The sequence below is a fragment of the Cyprinodon tularosa genome, unplaced genomic scaffold (assembly GCF_016077235.1).
Source record: "Cyprinodon tularosa strain WSP-4 unplaced genomic scaffold, ASM1607723v1 ctg413, whole genome shotgun sequence".
Classification (NCBI taxonomy): Eukaryota; Metazoa; Chordata; class Actinopteri; order Cyprinodontiformes; family Cyprinodontidae; genus Cyprinodon; species Cyprinodon tularosa.
In genome coordinates this window covers 365,856-381,174 of record NW_024039134.1, presented here as the reverse complement: position 1 = coordinate 381,174, position 15,319 = coordinate 365,856, and the positions used below count along the sequence as shown (strand labels likewise).

The 15,319-nt window shown below is 38.3% G+C and overlaps 1 protein-coding gene and 1 long non-coding RNA gene across 2 annotated transcripts; both read left to right on the top strand.

Moving 5' to 3' along the window:
• Positions 1–489: 489 nt before the first annotated feature.
• On the top strand, positions 490–10,287 carry LOC119792210 (probable phosphatase phospho1). Its single transcript, XM_038298737.1, has 2 exons — positions 490–609; positions 8,405–10,287. The coding sequence occupies exon 2, from the start codon at positions 8,421–8,423 to the stop codon at positions 9,192–9,194; it is 774 nt and encodes a 257-aa protein (XP_038154665.1). The 5' UTR covers positions 490–609; positions 8,405–8,420; the 3' UTR covers positions 9,195–10,287.
• Positions 10,288–10,296: 9 nt separating this feature from the next.
• LOC119792211 lies at positions 10,297–12,487 on the top strand. The gene is made up of 2 exons (XR_005281958.1): positions 10,297–10,904; positions 10,973–12,487. It is a non-coding gene; the product is annotated as an uncharacterized LOC119792211 (long non-coding RNA).
• Positions 12,488–15,319: the final 2,832 nt, after the last annotated feature.

The following is a 15,319-nucleotide window of genomic DNA, read 5'->3' as shown; positions in this document are numbered from 1 at the left end:
CAAAAAAGTGATTTTTAAAAACTTACAGACTTCAGCTTTAATGGGAGAATACTTTAATATATTGTATTAGGAAGATAACTGGAAAGCTTTAGGGATTGAAGATTTATTTTTTATTCTTATCTTTTTTTTTATGCTTTTGACCCATAGAAACCACATAATCTGTATTTGGCATACACCACCAAATATGACTATAATATCTGCAACGGAACATGATGTACCCTGTGAAGGAATCTGAAATGTATAAACTTCTACAGGCTGAAGCAGCACCGACTACACATTACTACAAAATAATAAAGAGTAACTATTAAGCAAAGATAAAGATACGCGTTTTCAGCGTTTTAAAAACATTCCCTCTTCAATGACTTAATCCAACTATTCAATTCATGATCATAAGATGTGTTATTATTATGCGAGAAAAGAAGCTACCTTTCAATAAGAACTAGATCTGTGCTTTTAATTTGAAAAATTTTCCCCGGAAGTGGCGCTCATCGTGTTTACTTTCAACCGGCGGCTTTAGTAAAATCCTCCACCGTGGAGCTGGAGTCCGCTCGCCGCGTCACCGGGATGCAGTTGCGGGAGCCGGGCTGCTAACCCACCGTCCCCACGCCGGTAGGTATACCTTAGATTTATTTTAGAGAAACTGCTGCTACGGCAATAACGTGTCACTCATAAATTTACTGAGCGTATTTTTCCAGCTGACTTTCAGTTTGCCATAGTGCGCATAGCGCTCAAGGTTTAAATTTTGCAGGCTTAGTGTGCCGGGACCGTTTATAATGCAGCTGCACATTAACACCTTTTATTCCAGATTGCATGTATTTATGTAATCGGGAATAAATTACACTGAGCTGCATGAATCCTTGACTTTGTTCGGTTTGATCATTTTGTTCAGAGCGCACTTTCCTTACAGTATAGGATAACAATCTAATCAACCTTATTATTCTAGGTTTCATTTCTCCAATGGTCTGAAGTCCGTGTTTCTTATCACTTAATGTCTTACCTATTAGTTTATCATAGTTTGATTTTAGGTGAAACTTAAGTTTTGGGGGCAAATTAAAGGAAAAGGCTGAACATCGACCCCACAGTGAGAAGATCTGGGTCTGTTATTCAATCCACTGATGTAACATTAGTGTCCTAAAGGGATTTGGCCTCCTTCATGATGGGAAACTTTTGTTCCAGGGTCCAAAATGGATCTCTGATTGATGAAAAGCATGAGAGTAAAGATAATACCTTAAGTATTTTAAACAAAATTGTCATTTTTCAAACTATAATAATAATAATAAACCAACAATACCCATTAAAAGGGTGTTATATAGATACTTTAAATCTGTAAAATAATTTTCATATAATTTTGTATCATTTTTTAACTAAATTAATTAGGGTTGCTACTATTGATTATTTTGCAAATCGGTAAATCTCTCGATTATTTTCCTTAAAGCTGAAGTCTGTACGTTTTTAAAAATCACTTTTTTGTCATATTGGCTGAAACTGTCCCTATGCCCAGCAGCAGTACATGTGATATGTAACCTGTGAAAAAAACTGCTTCAATTGGTACCGCCTACTGCCTGTATTTCAATCTGGAAAGAATAATTCGGGACGAGTCAAAACAACCAATCACAGCCAGAGGAGCGTCTGATGGAGTGTCAATCACAGCTCACACACGCTGAATCCCCCCCCTCTGGTCGCATGCGGTAGCCGCGCAGATGCTGTGAGAGGGGTGGAGCTTGGAGGTGGGGCATGAGTGAAGCAGAGAGGGTGGGGGAGTGGCTTGAAACCTGTTTTTCTTCAAATTTTCAGTCGAAGTCTGCTCTCTTCTCAATGTTACAGACTGCAGCTTTAAAGAAGACTTTTTACAAAATGAAACCAGGTGAAACTAAAACCTTTCCATTTGAGGAGTTGAGTAGAGCATATTGATAGACGAAAAAATAAATAAACCTTAAATGCAAATTTTTTTTTTTTTTTTTTTTTTTTTACAATTTTGCTATAATTACTGCTCTAAGTTGTCTGCTCTGACAGCTAAAAGCATGTTTTAGAGTCTCTATACGCCAGTTTTTGATTAATCAATTACTAAATTAGTTAACTATTATTTCAATAATCGATCTGATTAATAGTTTCAGCCCTAAAATGAATGCATTTTGTCATCTGCAGTGTTATAGTGCCTTGTCAAAGTATTCCCAGACCATGACATTCAGATTTCTTTCTCATTTCAACCTCAAACTTTAATACAGTTTGTGAGGAATTTACAATGGAAATGGAATGAATAGAAAATAAATGTTAAAAAGATACCAAAATACCACAATTTATTTAGCCTCAAGCCTGGCCTCTGTTAGATCTTAAATTAGCAACTAGTGAGTATTTTACAGTAGTAGCCATTCAAAATTTCCTTGACAGGTCCTTGGCTGGTCCCAGGCTCCATTTTGATGGTAGCTACTTTGTTTCCTATTGTAGGAGTTGTGGCCTCCTATTTTTATTCTTAATCCAGTGTAAATTTAGAATTTGACTAGGCCAGACTTAAATATCCATTTTGCTCTTTTTTGTATTTTTAACCTTTTTGGGTGAACCTGCAGGTGTGCTTTAGATATGTTTTCTAATTATTGAATAACATTCATCTTCAGGATTCTCTGGTAGAGAGCAGAATTCATGGTTTCTTTACTTTCACCAAGTTAAGCCCCAGACATTCAACTATCACCACATGAATTGTGTGTGATTGATATATTTTTTGTAGAAGGTGAGATGGCTCTTTGTGTTCTTTGTGATCAACAAATCAGATCTTGGCTCCAGATTCCCACCATGGATGATAGTTCAGTTTTATTCAAAATCAATCAATGAAAAGTGAGGCCTGTAGTGCTGTAGGTGTTATTCCTGGTTCTTATGCCAACTTCTTTTTTCTTCTGTCTTACCTCATATATTCTTTTTTCAGTCGTTCATGTCTTTGTTTTATTCTCCTTCCCTTCCTGCCTTAGTTTCTTATGCTTCCTCTTTCTGTCTTGTATAATTTTTCCATTAGTTTTTTAATTTTTCCTTGTATCCTTCTTCCTTATCTTTCTATCTGTCCTCCCTCCATTCATACTAAACTTTTTTTTCCTTTCTTGTCACTTTCTTTTCTTCTTTCCTGTATTTTTTCATTACAAGTTTCAAATTTAAACACTCAGCAATGTAACCATACCTGCAGCAAATTTAAGGTGAAAGTTTCTGATAGATTTTTTAAAATTGCCATAAGAAAGAAAAAGAGAAACTATAATTTTTAAGCCATGCAAATACATCAAGTAGCAGAAGTTGGGTTAGAATAGTTGTTTTGTTATTCATTAATATTACAGACACGTTGCAGATTATGTATTACAAAAGTCTTTGGTAAATGATAAGGGCATCTCGCCCAAGGAGGAGTCATCCATAACCTTATCGTCACAGACATGTTGACAAAGCCGCCTTCATCGACGTTTGATCCAATTTATGCCAAGCAGAGGCTTCGCAATATCTGATAAGAGTTTTGGCCAGCAGACAGATACGTGCAATAAAGTAGATTAACATGAAGATGACCTCATTCAGTGTTTGACAAGGTTACAGTTTTTAGTAGTTGTTGTAGTTTAGAATGAAACTGGATGTATTTTTTTTTCTAAAACTGAAATAGTTTCACCTTTGTCCATTAAGATTTATTTTCCCCTAAAACACGTTTCTTTTTGTTTTAGCCTTTGGCTGCACTTTAATGTTTTGAATCAAAAATGTTAACATCACAAAAAAAAGGCTTGAGTATTTACAGAAAAAATTCTTACCCCTATGTGCAGCAAAACTTACCAATATTGTTAGTGTGTCTGTTACTTGTGATTAAATACACTTGAAAAAATGTTCAATTTTACTCACCGTGTCTCAGGCTGATACGGAGCCCCTCTGATGACATGGTCAAAAAAAAATTTTTATTGTGGCCACGAAGTAGTATTTCGTGGCCACGCAATAAGTACAACGTGCGCACGAAATACTACTTGGTGGCCATGCAATAAGTTTAAAGTGCGCACGAAATACTTATTATTAATATTGATATCATTCCTGGACAACTGGGTAAGCAAATCGAGCGCGCCTTCTCTAAGGTCTAAGGCGCGCTCGATTTGCTTACCCAGTCGGTCTCCACCAGTCACGTAACATTTGTTGCTAAGACGCCATTTTAGGTGGAAAAGGCGTAGTGTAAACAACCGCAGCATAGCTAAACGAAGGACTAAAGGCCCGTTTACATAGCAGCCTGTCCAAGATAAGTCATTACAGTTAACATAAGCTTGAAAACAGGGGCGGATTTATTGATATTGCACGTTAAACTTATTGCGTGGCCACGAAGTAGTATTTCGTGCACACATTAAACTTATTGCGTGGCCGCGAAATACTACTTCGTGCGCACGAAATACTACTTCGTGGCCACAATTAAACATTTTTTTTGACCATGTCATCAGAGGGGCTCCGTAGGCTGACATGTCTTGTACATGATAAACCATTAAAATTCCTTAAAGGTATATTATGTAAGAAATTCTGCCATCTAGTGGTGAAATGTGGGAATTATACTCAAACAAACACCATAACTCAGCGGTCCCCAACCACTGGTCAGTCGGTCATTTGGTACCGGGCCGCACAGAAAAAAGTATACACTCACCGGCCACTTTATTAGGTACACCCGTCCAACTGCTTGTTAACACTTAATTTCTAAGCAGCCAAAAACATGGCGGCAAGTCAGTGCATTTAGGCATGTAGACTTGGTCAAGACAATCTCCTGCAGTTCAAACCGAGCATCAGTATGGGGAAGAAAGGTGATTTGAGTGACTTTGAACGTGGCATGATTTTTGGTGCCAGAAGGGCTGGTCTGAGTATTTCAGAAACTGCTGATCTACTGGGATTTTCACGCACAACCATCTCTAGGGTTTACAGAGAATGGTCCAAAAAAGAAAAAACATCCAGTGAGCGGCAGTTCTGTGGGCGGAAATGCCTTGTTGATGCCAGAGGTCAGAGGAGAATAGCCAGACTGGTTCGAGCTGATAGAAGGGCAACAGTGACTCAAATAACCACCCGTTACAACCAAGGTGGGCAGAAGAGCATCTCTGAACGCACAGTATGTTGAACTTTGAGGCAGATGGGCTACAGCAGCAGAAGACCACACCGGGTGCCACTCCTTTCAGCTAAGAACAGGAAACTGAGGCTACAATTTGCACAAGCTCATCGAAATTGGACAATAGAAGATTGGAAAAACATTGCCTGGTCTGATGAGTCTCGATTTCTGCTGCGACATTCGGATGGTAGGGTCAGAATTTGGCGTCTACAACATGAAAGCATGGATCCATCCTGCCTTGTATCAACGGTTCAGGCTGGTGGTGGTGGTGGTGTCATGGTGTGGGGAATATTTTCTTGGCACTCTTTGGGCCCCTTGGTACCAATTGAGCATCTTTGCAACGCCACAGCCTATCTGAGTATTGTTGCTGACCATGTCCATCCCTTTATGACCACAATGTACCCAACTTCTGATGGCTACTTTCAGCAGGATAATGCGCCATGTCATAAAGCTGGAATCATTTCAGACTGGTTTCTTGAACATGACAATGAGTTCAATGTACTCAAATGGCCTCCACAGTCACCAGATCTCAATCCAATAGAGCATCTTTGGGATGTGGTGGAACGGGAGATTCGCATCATGGATGTGCAGCCGACAAATCTGCGGCAACTGTGTGATGCCATCATGTCAATATGGACCAAACTCCCTGAGGAATGCTTCCAGCACCTTGTTGAATCTATGCCACGGAGAATTGAGGCAGTTCTGAAGGCAAAAGGGGGTCCAACCCGTTACTAGCATGGGGTACCTAATAAAGTGGCCGGTGAGTGTATATATATATATACAATTTATCGACGATCAGAGTCTCCCAATTACATCAGTCGGTGCATCTGTGCCTCTTTACACAGGTTAATTCAGTTCAAGACTCATCCTATCTATAACATCCTATCTTTGTGAAGCGGGATTTTCTGCGGATACAGTGACCAAAACAAAGCTACGGAGCAGACTGGACATCAGGAGCACACTTCGTGTGTCATTGTCTCCGATTACGCCTAGATGGGACCGGCTTGTTGTGTTATTTTTATGCTGTTTGTATTTGATTTTATGCCAGTCGTATCATTTTACTTGATCGTATTCCCCGCCCCGCCTCGGCCGGTCCGTGAAAATATTGTCTGACATATAGCGGTCCGTGGTGCAAAAAAAGGTTGGGGACCGCTGCTGCTATAACTGATTGTGTCACTGCTTCAAACCCAGATTGCAGGAACGCTGGCCGTCATGTGTCAAAAAGCTTCTTCAATGCAGATGTAACCATCTCATCTGAAGTGACATGAAGTTTCTACAAGCGTGCATTTACTGTGACAAAAAGCCAGCATTCACTGTGGCTTTTATAGCTACTAAACCCATGTAAACCTGTACAAAAAAGTGGAGCTTTGGGCTAATTTGGGGAGTAAAGTTCACTTACTTCTCAAGGGGATACAAGGTAACTTTAGCATCGCTTTTAAAATGTCCTTCTTGATTAGCTCCTTACAGCTGGAGTGGGCCTAGCAGGCTCGGACTGGTGATACTGTGATACCGGGCATTCTCCCTGTGGGTAGGTCCTAATGTCAGCGTGCAAGGACCGTCATACCCAAATCATACCCAACAATTACTCTTTAGCCAAAACACCTACCTGTGACAGTAAATAATCTGAAGAGCTCAAGAAGTAATACAATGTTTACTACCTTAATGATGCGTGCAGTATATATAGCCCTTCCTTGTCATGCACATCCTTGTGACAGTTGGCATATGGTGTAATTTTCTATTTCTTCCAACTGTAAAATCCTTGCAACAAACTAAGTTATAATAAAACTAAAATGCTTACTTTAAAGCAAACTACGATGTTCCTCTTATATTTGGCAGATTTATGTTTGAATATTTTGCAAAAATAGTTGCGGTGCATGATGGGGTTTTGCATTTTAAGGCTAACGTTTCCCGTCTTACGTGCATTGTTGCCAGGTTGGGATGTTTCCTAATCTGGCTGTTTAGGATGGCTGCCTATGGGTAAAAAATGTTTTTCTTTAGATTAATGGCCTAAGAGACCAATAGACTTTGATTCAAATTGGGCGAGATTTCGGGCTGGAAAATGTGAGTCAGTGACATCTGGCAACCCTGCTGATGATGTGAGTGTGGACGTTATGCAGCGGCAGCAGTCACTGTCGTGTTGGTGATGGTTGTCGTGTAATGCTTGAATATAGATTGGTTAATCCACAATGTGTATTTAAAAAAAAAAACTTTTTGATGATCCTAAATACTTTTGGAAAAAATACTCTGTGAACTTATGAGACAAAAGTAACATTTTCTGAAAGGATCTGTCCCTTTACATCTAATATAAATCTAACTCAGTTTTTCACAAAAAAACTACATCACATTAACATTCAAACATGGTAGTGACAGTATGATGGTCAGTAAGTACTGCCTGCTTTAGGACCTGGACAACCATCCATAGTTAATGGAACCATTCAATCTGCTCTCTACTTGATAAAGCCTACAGAAGGATAACCAGTGATTAGTTGTTGACCAAGGCTCAAGAGCACTTTGGTGAGGCTGCAAGACAATAAAAAAACTAATGACTGGATCTATCTTTAAATATCTCTTTTAAAAAAATGTAATGTCCTAGTAGTATGGACCTAAATCGCATGGAGAGGCTGTATTATATTAGGTTGGTCATGCGTAAGAGCGTTCCAATTATGATTAAGCCAAAGTTTCCTCACAGAGATATGAAATTTTATCTTTCTAGCTATTGCATATTGACAGCAGTTGTTTCCTCCATTATTATGTAAAGAGGGAACACTTTTTTTCGTAGAAATATCTGCTTAAAATTAAAATCTATGTCATCTAAAACAGTTCAGGGTGACTAAAGAGTGAAAGCAGAAGTAATCTGACTGCATTTCTTCAGAACACAGTGATGAGCTGTGCAGCACTCCTCATAATTGGAGGTGTTTGCTCTGTAAATATAGGAGGGGACATTTTACGACAACCAGCAAGTCTGGGCAGGGATCCTGAAAGGAAAGCAGGAGTTTCTGAATAAAAGAAGATGTAGATCAGAGCCTGCTGTAGTATTTTATACTTAATGCAGTACGTTTGAGCTACTTACTGACTATTTCCTTCAGCTTATTATTGTGGATATCCTCTTTATGTCTTCTTTTTTTTATTCTTACCCCATAGAAACACCAGTCTGAGGTCTAATTAGGTGTTTAGGTATTTTGCTTTTCTCCTGGGCTTACTGTGGTATTTAAGCAGATGGTATCTCTGGTTCTTTGCTTGCAAACCCTGTTTGGAAAAGAAAAAAAGAAACATTCTGAACATGATCGGTGTAAAAACCATTAAGAGAAATGTTTTGTTTTGCAGAAAAGGACCACCAAAGATGGCCTCTCTGCCAAACCACACAGCGCCACAAGAGCCGCGCTTCTTGATGTTGTTCGACTTCGATGAGACCATCATACGCGACAACAGCGATGATTCAGCAGTGTGCCTGCTGCCAAGCCAGGAGCTTCCTGCCTGGCTCGTTAACAGCTACCGAGAGGGACACTACCACGAGTACTCAGCAAAGATCATGGCCTACCTGGCAGATCAAGGTGTAACCAAGGAGTGCATCAAGTCTGGTGTAGAGAACATCCCACCCAACCCCGGCCTTCTGGACCTCTTCAGGTTTCTGCAGAGCCATCAGCAGGACTTTGAGCTGGTGGTGGTCTCTGACGCCAACATGTATTTTATAGAGACGTGGCTGGAGCACGCCGGATTCCGCCACCTTTTCAAGAGAATCTTCACCAACCCCTCCCACTTTGACACCGCGGGCTGCCTTGTGCTCCGCCCTTTCCACTCACACTCCTGCACACGTTGCCCCGAAAACATGTGCAAGCAGGCAATCTTGCGTGAATACTTGGCGGATCGGGAAAAGGAGCGAGGCGGGGTGGGTTTCCAGAGGGTGTTCTATGTTGGCGATGGGTCCAACGACGTCTGCCCCTCTCACGCCCTGGGACCCCAGGACACTGCCTTTGCCAGGCGGGATTACCCCATGCACAGGTTGCTGCTGGAGATGCAGCAGTCCCAGTCTGCCAAGCCAAAGGCAAACATAGTTCCATGGGTCACCGGGAATGATATAGTCGATTGTCTGGAAAAAATTGTGAGAGAGAGATGAGTTGAAAGTAAAGAAACCCCGAATAGGCAGTTTATAATGAAAAACAAACTCACCCTCATATGAAGGGCAATTTTCAGCTAATTAAGAATTAAGTAATGCAGTGTAGAAAACCCCCAAGGAAGTTGCATGATATGATATGATAACCAATAAGAAAAGCATGCACTTCTCAGCATTTTCTCATGCTTCTGAAATTAACTTTAAAATGATCAACCAAAGGTCAGGGAGACAGAATTTAAATCGCATTGTTCAATAAAACATCCCTCACGTACAGATCTCAAAGGTATTTTTAACTGGAACGTCTCATTTTTGACAGATGTTGTTTGGTTTTTTTTAAAAGTTTAATGCCTTATTGCAGACCTGTGAAAGGATACACATGTTAGAGGTGAGGAACAAAAGACCACAGGTGTTACATCAGGCAGGGACATTCGGCACCAGGCAGGTTGCAGATAATGAGGCGCTCTACCCGACACCTGAAATAGGGTTACACCAATCTTTTACACTGGTGTGGAAAACAACAGAAGCAGTGAATCCATCCATTCCTTCTCTGCTCTACCCTTTCTTCCTCACAATTCCTTCAAAAAATTAATTATACTAAAAAGTTTGATACAAAAACCCATCATTCAGTCCAGGATTGATTCCTATGAAAAAAGTGAAACATTTTTCTTTGATGATACTGAGTATTTTTAAATTGATCTAAGCTTTTATGAGCTTTCTATTAGTAATTTCCTGTTTGCTGTGGGTCCTTAAAAGACGAACAAACATGCCATGTATCGATACCCTTTAAAGGTGCGGGTTCTCATCGAAACTCACTCCTATTTGCAAATGTTTAAATACCTAATATTATAACTAATGTATTTACTAAACATGGTTTTCTCCTGTTTTACCAGGAAAGTTGGAGTCCAGCTATCCTTATTTTTCAACTCTTATTAAAAATTTTAATCATTTCTGAAGAGGAATGCACCATTATTACTTTAATGAACTTTATAACTGCTTTTAAAGTTAAATAATGCAATAATTAATGCACAAGAAAAACTACGAACTGTAATTTATCATAACCCTAAATAAAAATGTAGACGTAGGACTTTCCAGAATTATTTGAGCCATGACATGAAAAATCTCTAAATCAAGGCCTTAGATGCTATCTAGGTACGGATCTCCTGTATACAGTAGACTGCTTACCAGAAAAAATATCTTTCAGTCCCACCAACTTAAAAGGTAGATATATGAGCATTCGCTGAAGCTATTGGACCTTTAACTGGAACTGCAGGGTTTCGTCACGTGAAGATAAGACAAACCCTCCAGATGTGTCAGAGTGAAAAAATTGATAGAAATGCTGTTTCCTTTCCGCCTGCTTTCCATCTTATCAACACCAACAGTGTTGCACGTGCAAAGAAAAGATGATAGCAATAATTAAAACAAACAAAAAATCTATGTATATATATTTGGTTGTTTTTGTAGCAGCAGGTATTTTTTTTTTTCAAAACTGTAATTTCTCTTAATGAGGTTAAAACCTTCACTCTCATGTACGGACATATGGGCCATGCATTCAGCAGATGAATTGGATCAGTGTCAGATATGAGCAAATAAGCTCAGTCCAGTTATAGGTATTGGATTGGATCGGAAAAACTGGATCGGTGCATCTCTAATCTTTACCAGGGTGCCAAAACCTTTTGGATATGACCAGTGCTGCAGCAAGGGTCTACCTATGAGGTTTTTTTGTTTTTTTTTCATGATCTGTGTATAACTAACTAACTCAATAAATCACTATATTTGGTCAGGAAATCAACTTACTGATACAATTTTTTTATATCTTAAAATTCTGGTAAAAATCAGACAAAAGGAGGCACTTTATTTTATTTTACTGGTTTAAAACAGTATATATGGTTCTTTCAAATCCCATCAAGTTTTATTTGCATTTAATAATAAAACGGTGTTAATGAATAATAGGAACTAATAAAATATGAACACTGATAAGGCATAACATTATGACCAATAAAATGTTTTAGTTTGCATTCTTCCCACAGCTGCTGCTACTGTATATCTCTCAGAAATGCTAAGGAAGGCAGCGAGGATCAAAGTAACATCAAGATTAAGGCCAGTATACGAGTCATAATGATTTTGCCGATTGGTTTGTAGCCTTAAAAATCAACGTTATACTGTTGAAGTATTTGAAATGTCATCTAAAGTGTTCAGTTTCTCAGGGAGAACAAAATGAATATAAGAAAATACCTGATTTTAAATAATAATAAAATTGAAATGAGGTATTTACATGCAGGGTGTTTAAAACGTCATTTTGTTTTTTAGTGTCTGACCTTAAAGAAGTCTGAATTGGTCGAAAAGTGAGCATTAGATTTGGAGGAAAAGGGAGGAGGATCAGGTTGTTGTTAGCTAAATATTAAGAAAATGTTCATTAACTTATAAAAAAGTAAAGTATTAGTTTCCTCTAACTATTCTGGCATTTATTCAATCTTATTGACCTTAGAGGAAAGATTTTATCCAATTTAATGTCAGACACAAGGAAAGAAAAGTGTTTTTGTATGTTGCATGCTGGGATCTGATTTCAGCTGTACACGGGTGCTGGATTGTGTGCGGATATAAAAACTATGTTTTTCTTTTTGTGGCACTGTCACAATCGTAATTCTAATGAAAAAAGCTTTTGTGACAAAAAAGTAGTTGAATTAACACAGTTTACAGGATACACCTGTAATTCTTTTGAGATCAAATCTCATGACTCCTCTGAGTCTATCTTTGTTTAATGGTATTATTCCTAAGAAATTATACTAATTGAACTGTAGCTTTTGTGCAATAACTGAGTTTTATGTACTTGACGTGGAAAAGAGATAATCAGGAACAAAACTTTACACCTTAAACTTTCAGGGAAGCTAATCTATTCCAGATCAGCATTGTTTTCGGTGAGTCCCGTTAATTAGCGCAAACAAAATAAAAAAAAGTGTTTTTTTGCTCTGCTCTGTTGGTGTGGTCTGTTAACCCTTTCAATGCTGTGTAATTTGCTGTAAATTGTGGGTTTTGGTGTGTTTAATCAATCACTTTAAAACAATGTGCAAATGCATCAATGTAACGGGGATATAAAGCCATTCATCACCAGATGCTGCATTTCTTTTGTGTGTTTTGTAACTAAAATGAAACAGAGTTTGAAATCAAGATAATCATGGTTTAAAGTGCACTAAGTTGTTGATTTTTAACTTCTATAAGGGTACATTTTAGAAGGCTAGACATTTTTATTTCCTTGATTGTTCTTTAAAAAATAAAATACTGTATGATTTGCTTCATTATTTGGATTTTCTTGTCCAGTAAATACCTTTAAAAAAACATTAATGTCCTTCAATATTTGACATTTTCTATGGAGTACCCATTCGCACTGCAAAGTTTTCATATATTTCGCATTTTTAAATTTGTTGAATTCTATTGGGGATGCAAAACCTAAATAAACTCCAATTAAAATTTTCATGATTAAAAAAATCCTGATTTTTATTTATTTTTTTACTTTGATATTTTTTATAGATTTTGATTATAGCTGCTCGGCTTAATTCTTTCTATCTCGGCTATTTGGTTGTGCTTTGGCTTGTTAAAATTACTTTTTTGCTTGTTTCACTCCATACAAAACGAGCACATACTCTTTTTGATAAAAATCTACATTCTGCACAAATTACCAATTGTTTTTTTTCCATCTTATGCAATTTTTTTCTTGGTCTGTCAAGTTGAAATAAGTAAAAGAACAAACACAAAAGCATTTTTAATCTCTGCGGTCAGGATGTCTCCCTACTCAGGTAACACCTCACAAACTGGTTCATCCATAAGATGAGCAATTAATTAGAGAATGCGTTTAATGTGCCAAGGGACACTCCCTTTATACTGAGTCACAGTCAAAATATGAACATCTATGTGCCAGACTAAACTTCATTAGAAAATGGCCCACCCTGGCAACAAAAATGTTTTCTAAGGAAATGTTTTTTTTTTCACCTTTAACTATCAGCACTGGTTAAAGAGGTTCTACTGTAAGCCACATTGATGGTGTCTTGATTAAATTACATGAAGTTGCAGTGTCAACAGGCAAGACGGTCAACATGAAGATCACTCAGATTATATTATCTAGAGCAAACAGCTAGGCAAGGCTGCAGAGGGACAAGTCCTGAAGTAAGAGGCATCATCGAAACTGGTTTGTCAGAATGTAGATCATCTACAGTTCACATTAGGTCAAAAGTGATGAGAGAAGTTCAAGTTTACTCCTTGTACAGGCAGTGGAGTGCCTCATCACTGGATAGAAGGCAAAAAATGAGATCCACTTTTGCGGAAACAAAATAAGTTTTCATTAAATTCAGCAACTAAAGGTCTGACATTTTATTTTAATAACATTTGATTGTTTACAGAATGTTTTGCCTATATTGTTGTATGTCAGGGGTGCTCAAGTCCAGTCCTTAAGAGCTACTATCCTGTAACTTTTAGATGTATCACTTCCCTAACACACCTGAATCTAAAGGCTCAATTCCCTCATTTAGCACAGCAGAGGAACGGTAACAAGCCACTCATTTAATTCAGGTGTTTTAAAAATGGGGTGCATCAAAAAGGTTCAGGATAGTAGCTCTTGAGGAATGGACTTGAGCACCCCTGTTGTATGTATATCTGCAACACTTAGGACACATGGGGCCGGATTTATCAAGATCCAATTTTGCGTGCAGTAATTTGCGCTCGCAAACTGGAATTTTGCGCGAGGGGCTGAACCATGGTTTGCGGGTGATTTAACAAGAGTATTTGCGTAACTGGTGGCAGGTGCAAAACTGTTGGAGACGCCCTATTTAAATGATGGTTTTGCGCGTTTTGTGGTTTGCGGCAAAGTAGTTTGTAGTTTGTACAAACAAGTGCATTAGGAAATTTAAATCTTACAGTGACCCCCAACCAAAAAAATAAATAAGTAAATAAATAAATAAATAAATATATATATATATATATATATATATATATATATATATATATATATATATATATATATATATATATATATATATATATAACAATTGGCAACCTTTATTCCCTAAGGTGGTATGTGCTTCAGTAAAAAAAAAACAAAAAAAAAAACAGGTGTTTTGTATTGGCCTGTGACTGTGGATGAGATCCCCGCAGCATTTGGCACGTTGCTCCACAGCCGCAGGGGGAGAACCCCGACCCCGTCGGACAGCACTTCTGAAAAAACGAGATTGGGAGATCCCAGCTCTCGCTGCAACCGTACGCTGGAATGACCCAGATGCAAAAAAGTGCAATGTTGCAAGGAGTTTTGTGATATCTGTTATTGCGTGGGTCCTCCTTGTGGCTGGCTCCAAATCCATTCTGAGTTCCCCCAACAGCTCCAAAATGGCAATGCTGGATAAACGATATGTTTTGATGATCGTTTCCTCGTTCATTCCAAAAATATTCACACGGAGTGAAAAAATGCGTTCTCTGCGTCTCCTTGCTTCATTTCGATGTCTCCTTCTTGCGACAATAACCGCTGCCATGTGTGCGCAATTACGCATACAGACCATTTGCACCTTCTTTTGAAACGTGTTAAATATAGAGTCAGATACTGTTAGCAAAATTGCGTTCAGGTTTGATAAATCACTTTGCGAGTGCTAAATTAATATATTTACATGTTCTCCTCCCACAAGACGCACTTTAGCGTGTAAACGCCCCATATTGCATATTCATTGCAGAAAAAGTACTAAATGGATAAGAGGCGCTATTTAGCACGTTTTAAAGACCAAATCCTTTTAGCACGCTGTTGATAGATCAGTTTGTACATTTTTTAGCGTGCGCAGTGAAATAGCTCACGTTTTAATACACGCAAACCTTTGATAGATCCGGCCCATGGTGTGTTATCACATATATGCAACTTACATTTTACATCAGAGATAAAAAAAAAAAAAGAACCTGAATTCTGCACAATCCAAAAACCTGGTCTAAAACTGAAATAAGCTATGCACCATGTCTGGCAGGGACCGAACTGTTAAAGAGCAAAACGTATATATCTTTTTGCTTTAAAATGCATTGACAATAAATGCATGGTAGAATAGAACTCCAGGTAAACCATTGTATGCATCATGAATCCTTACATATGATTAAGCAGTAAAATA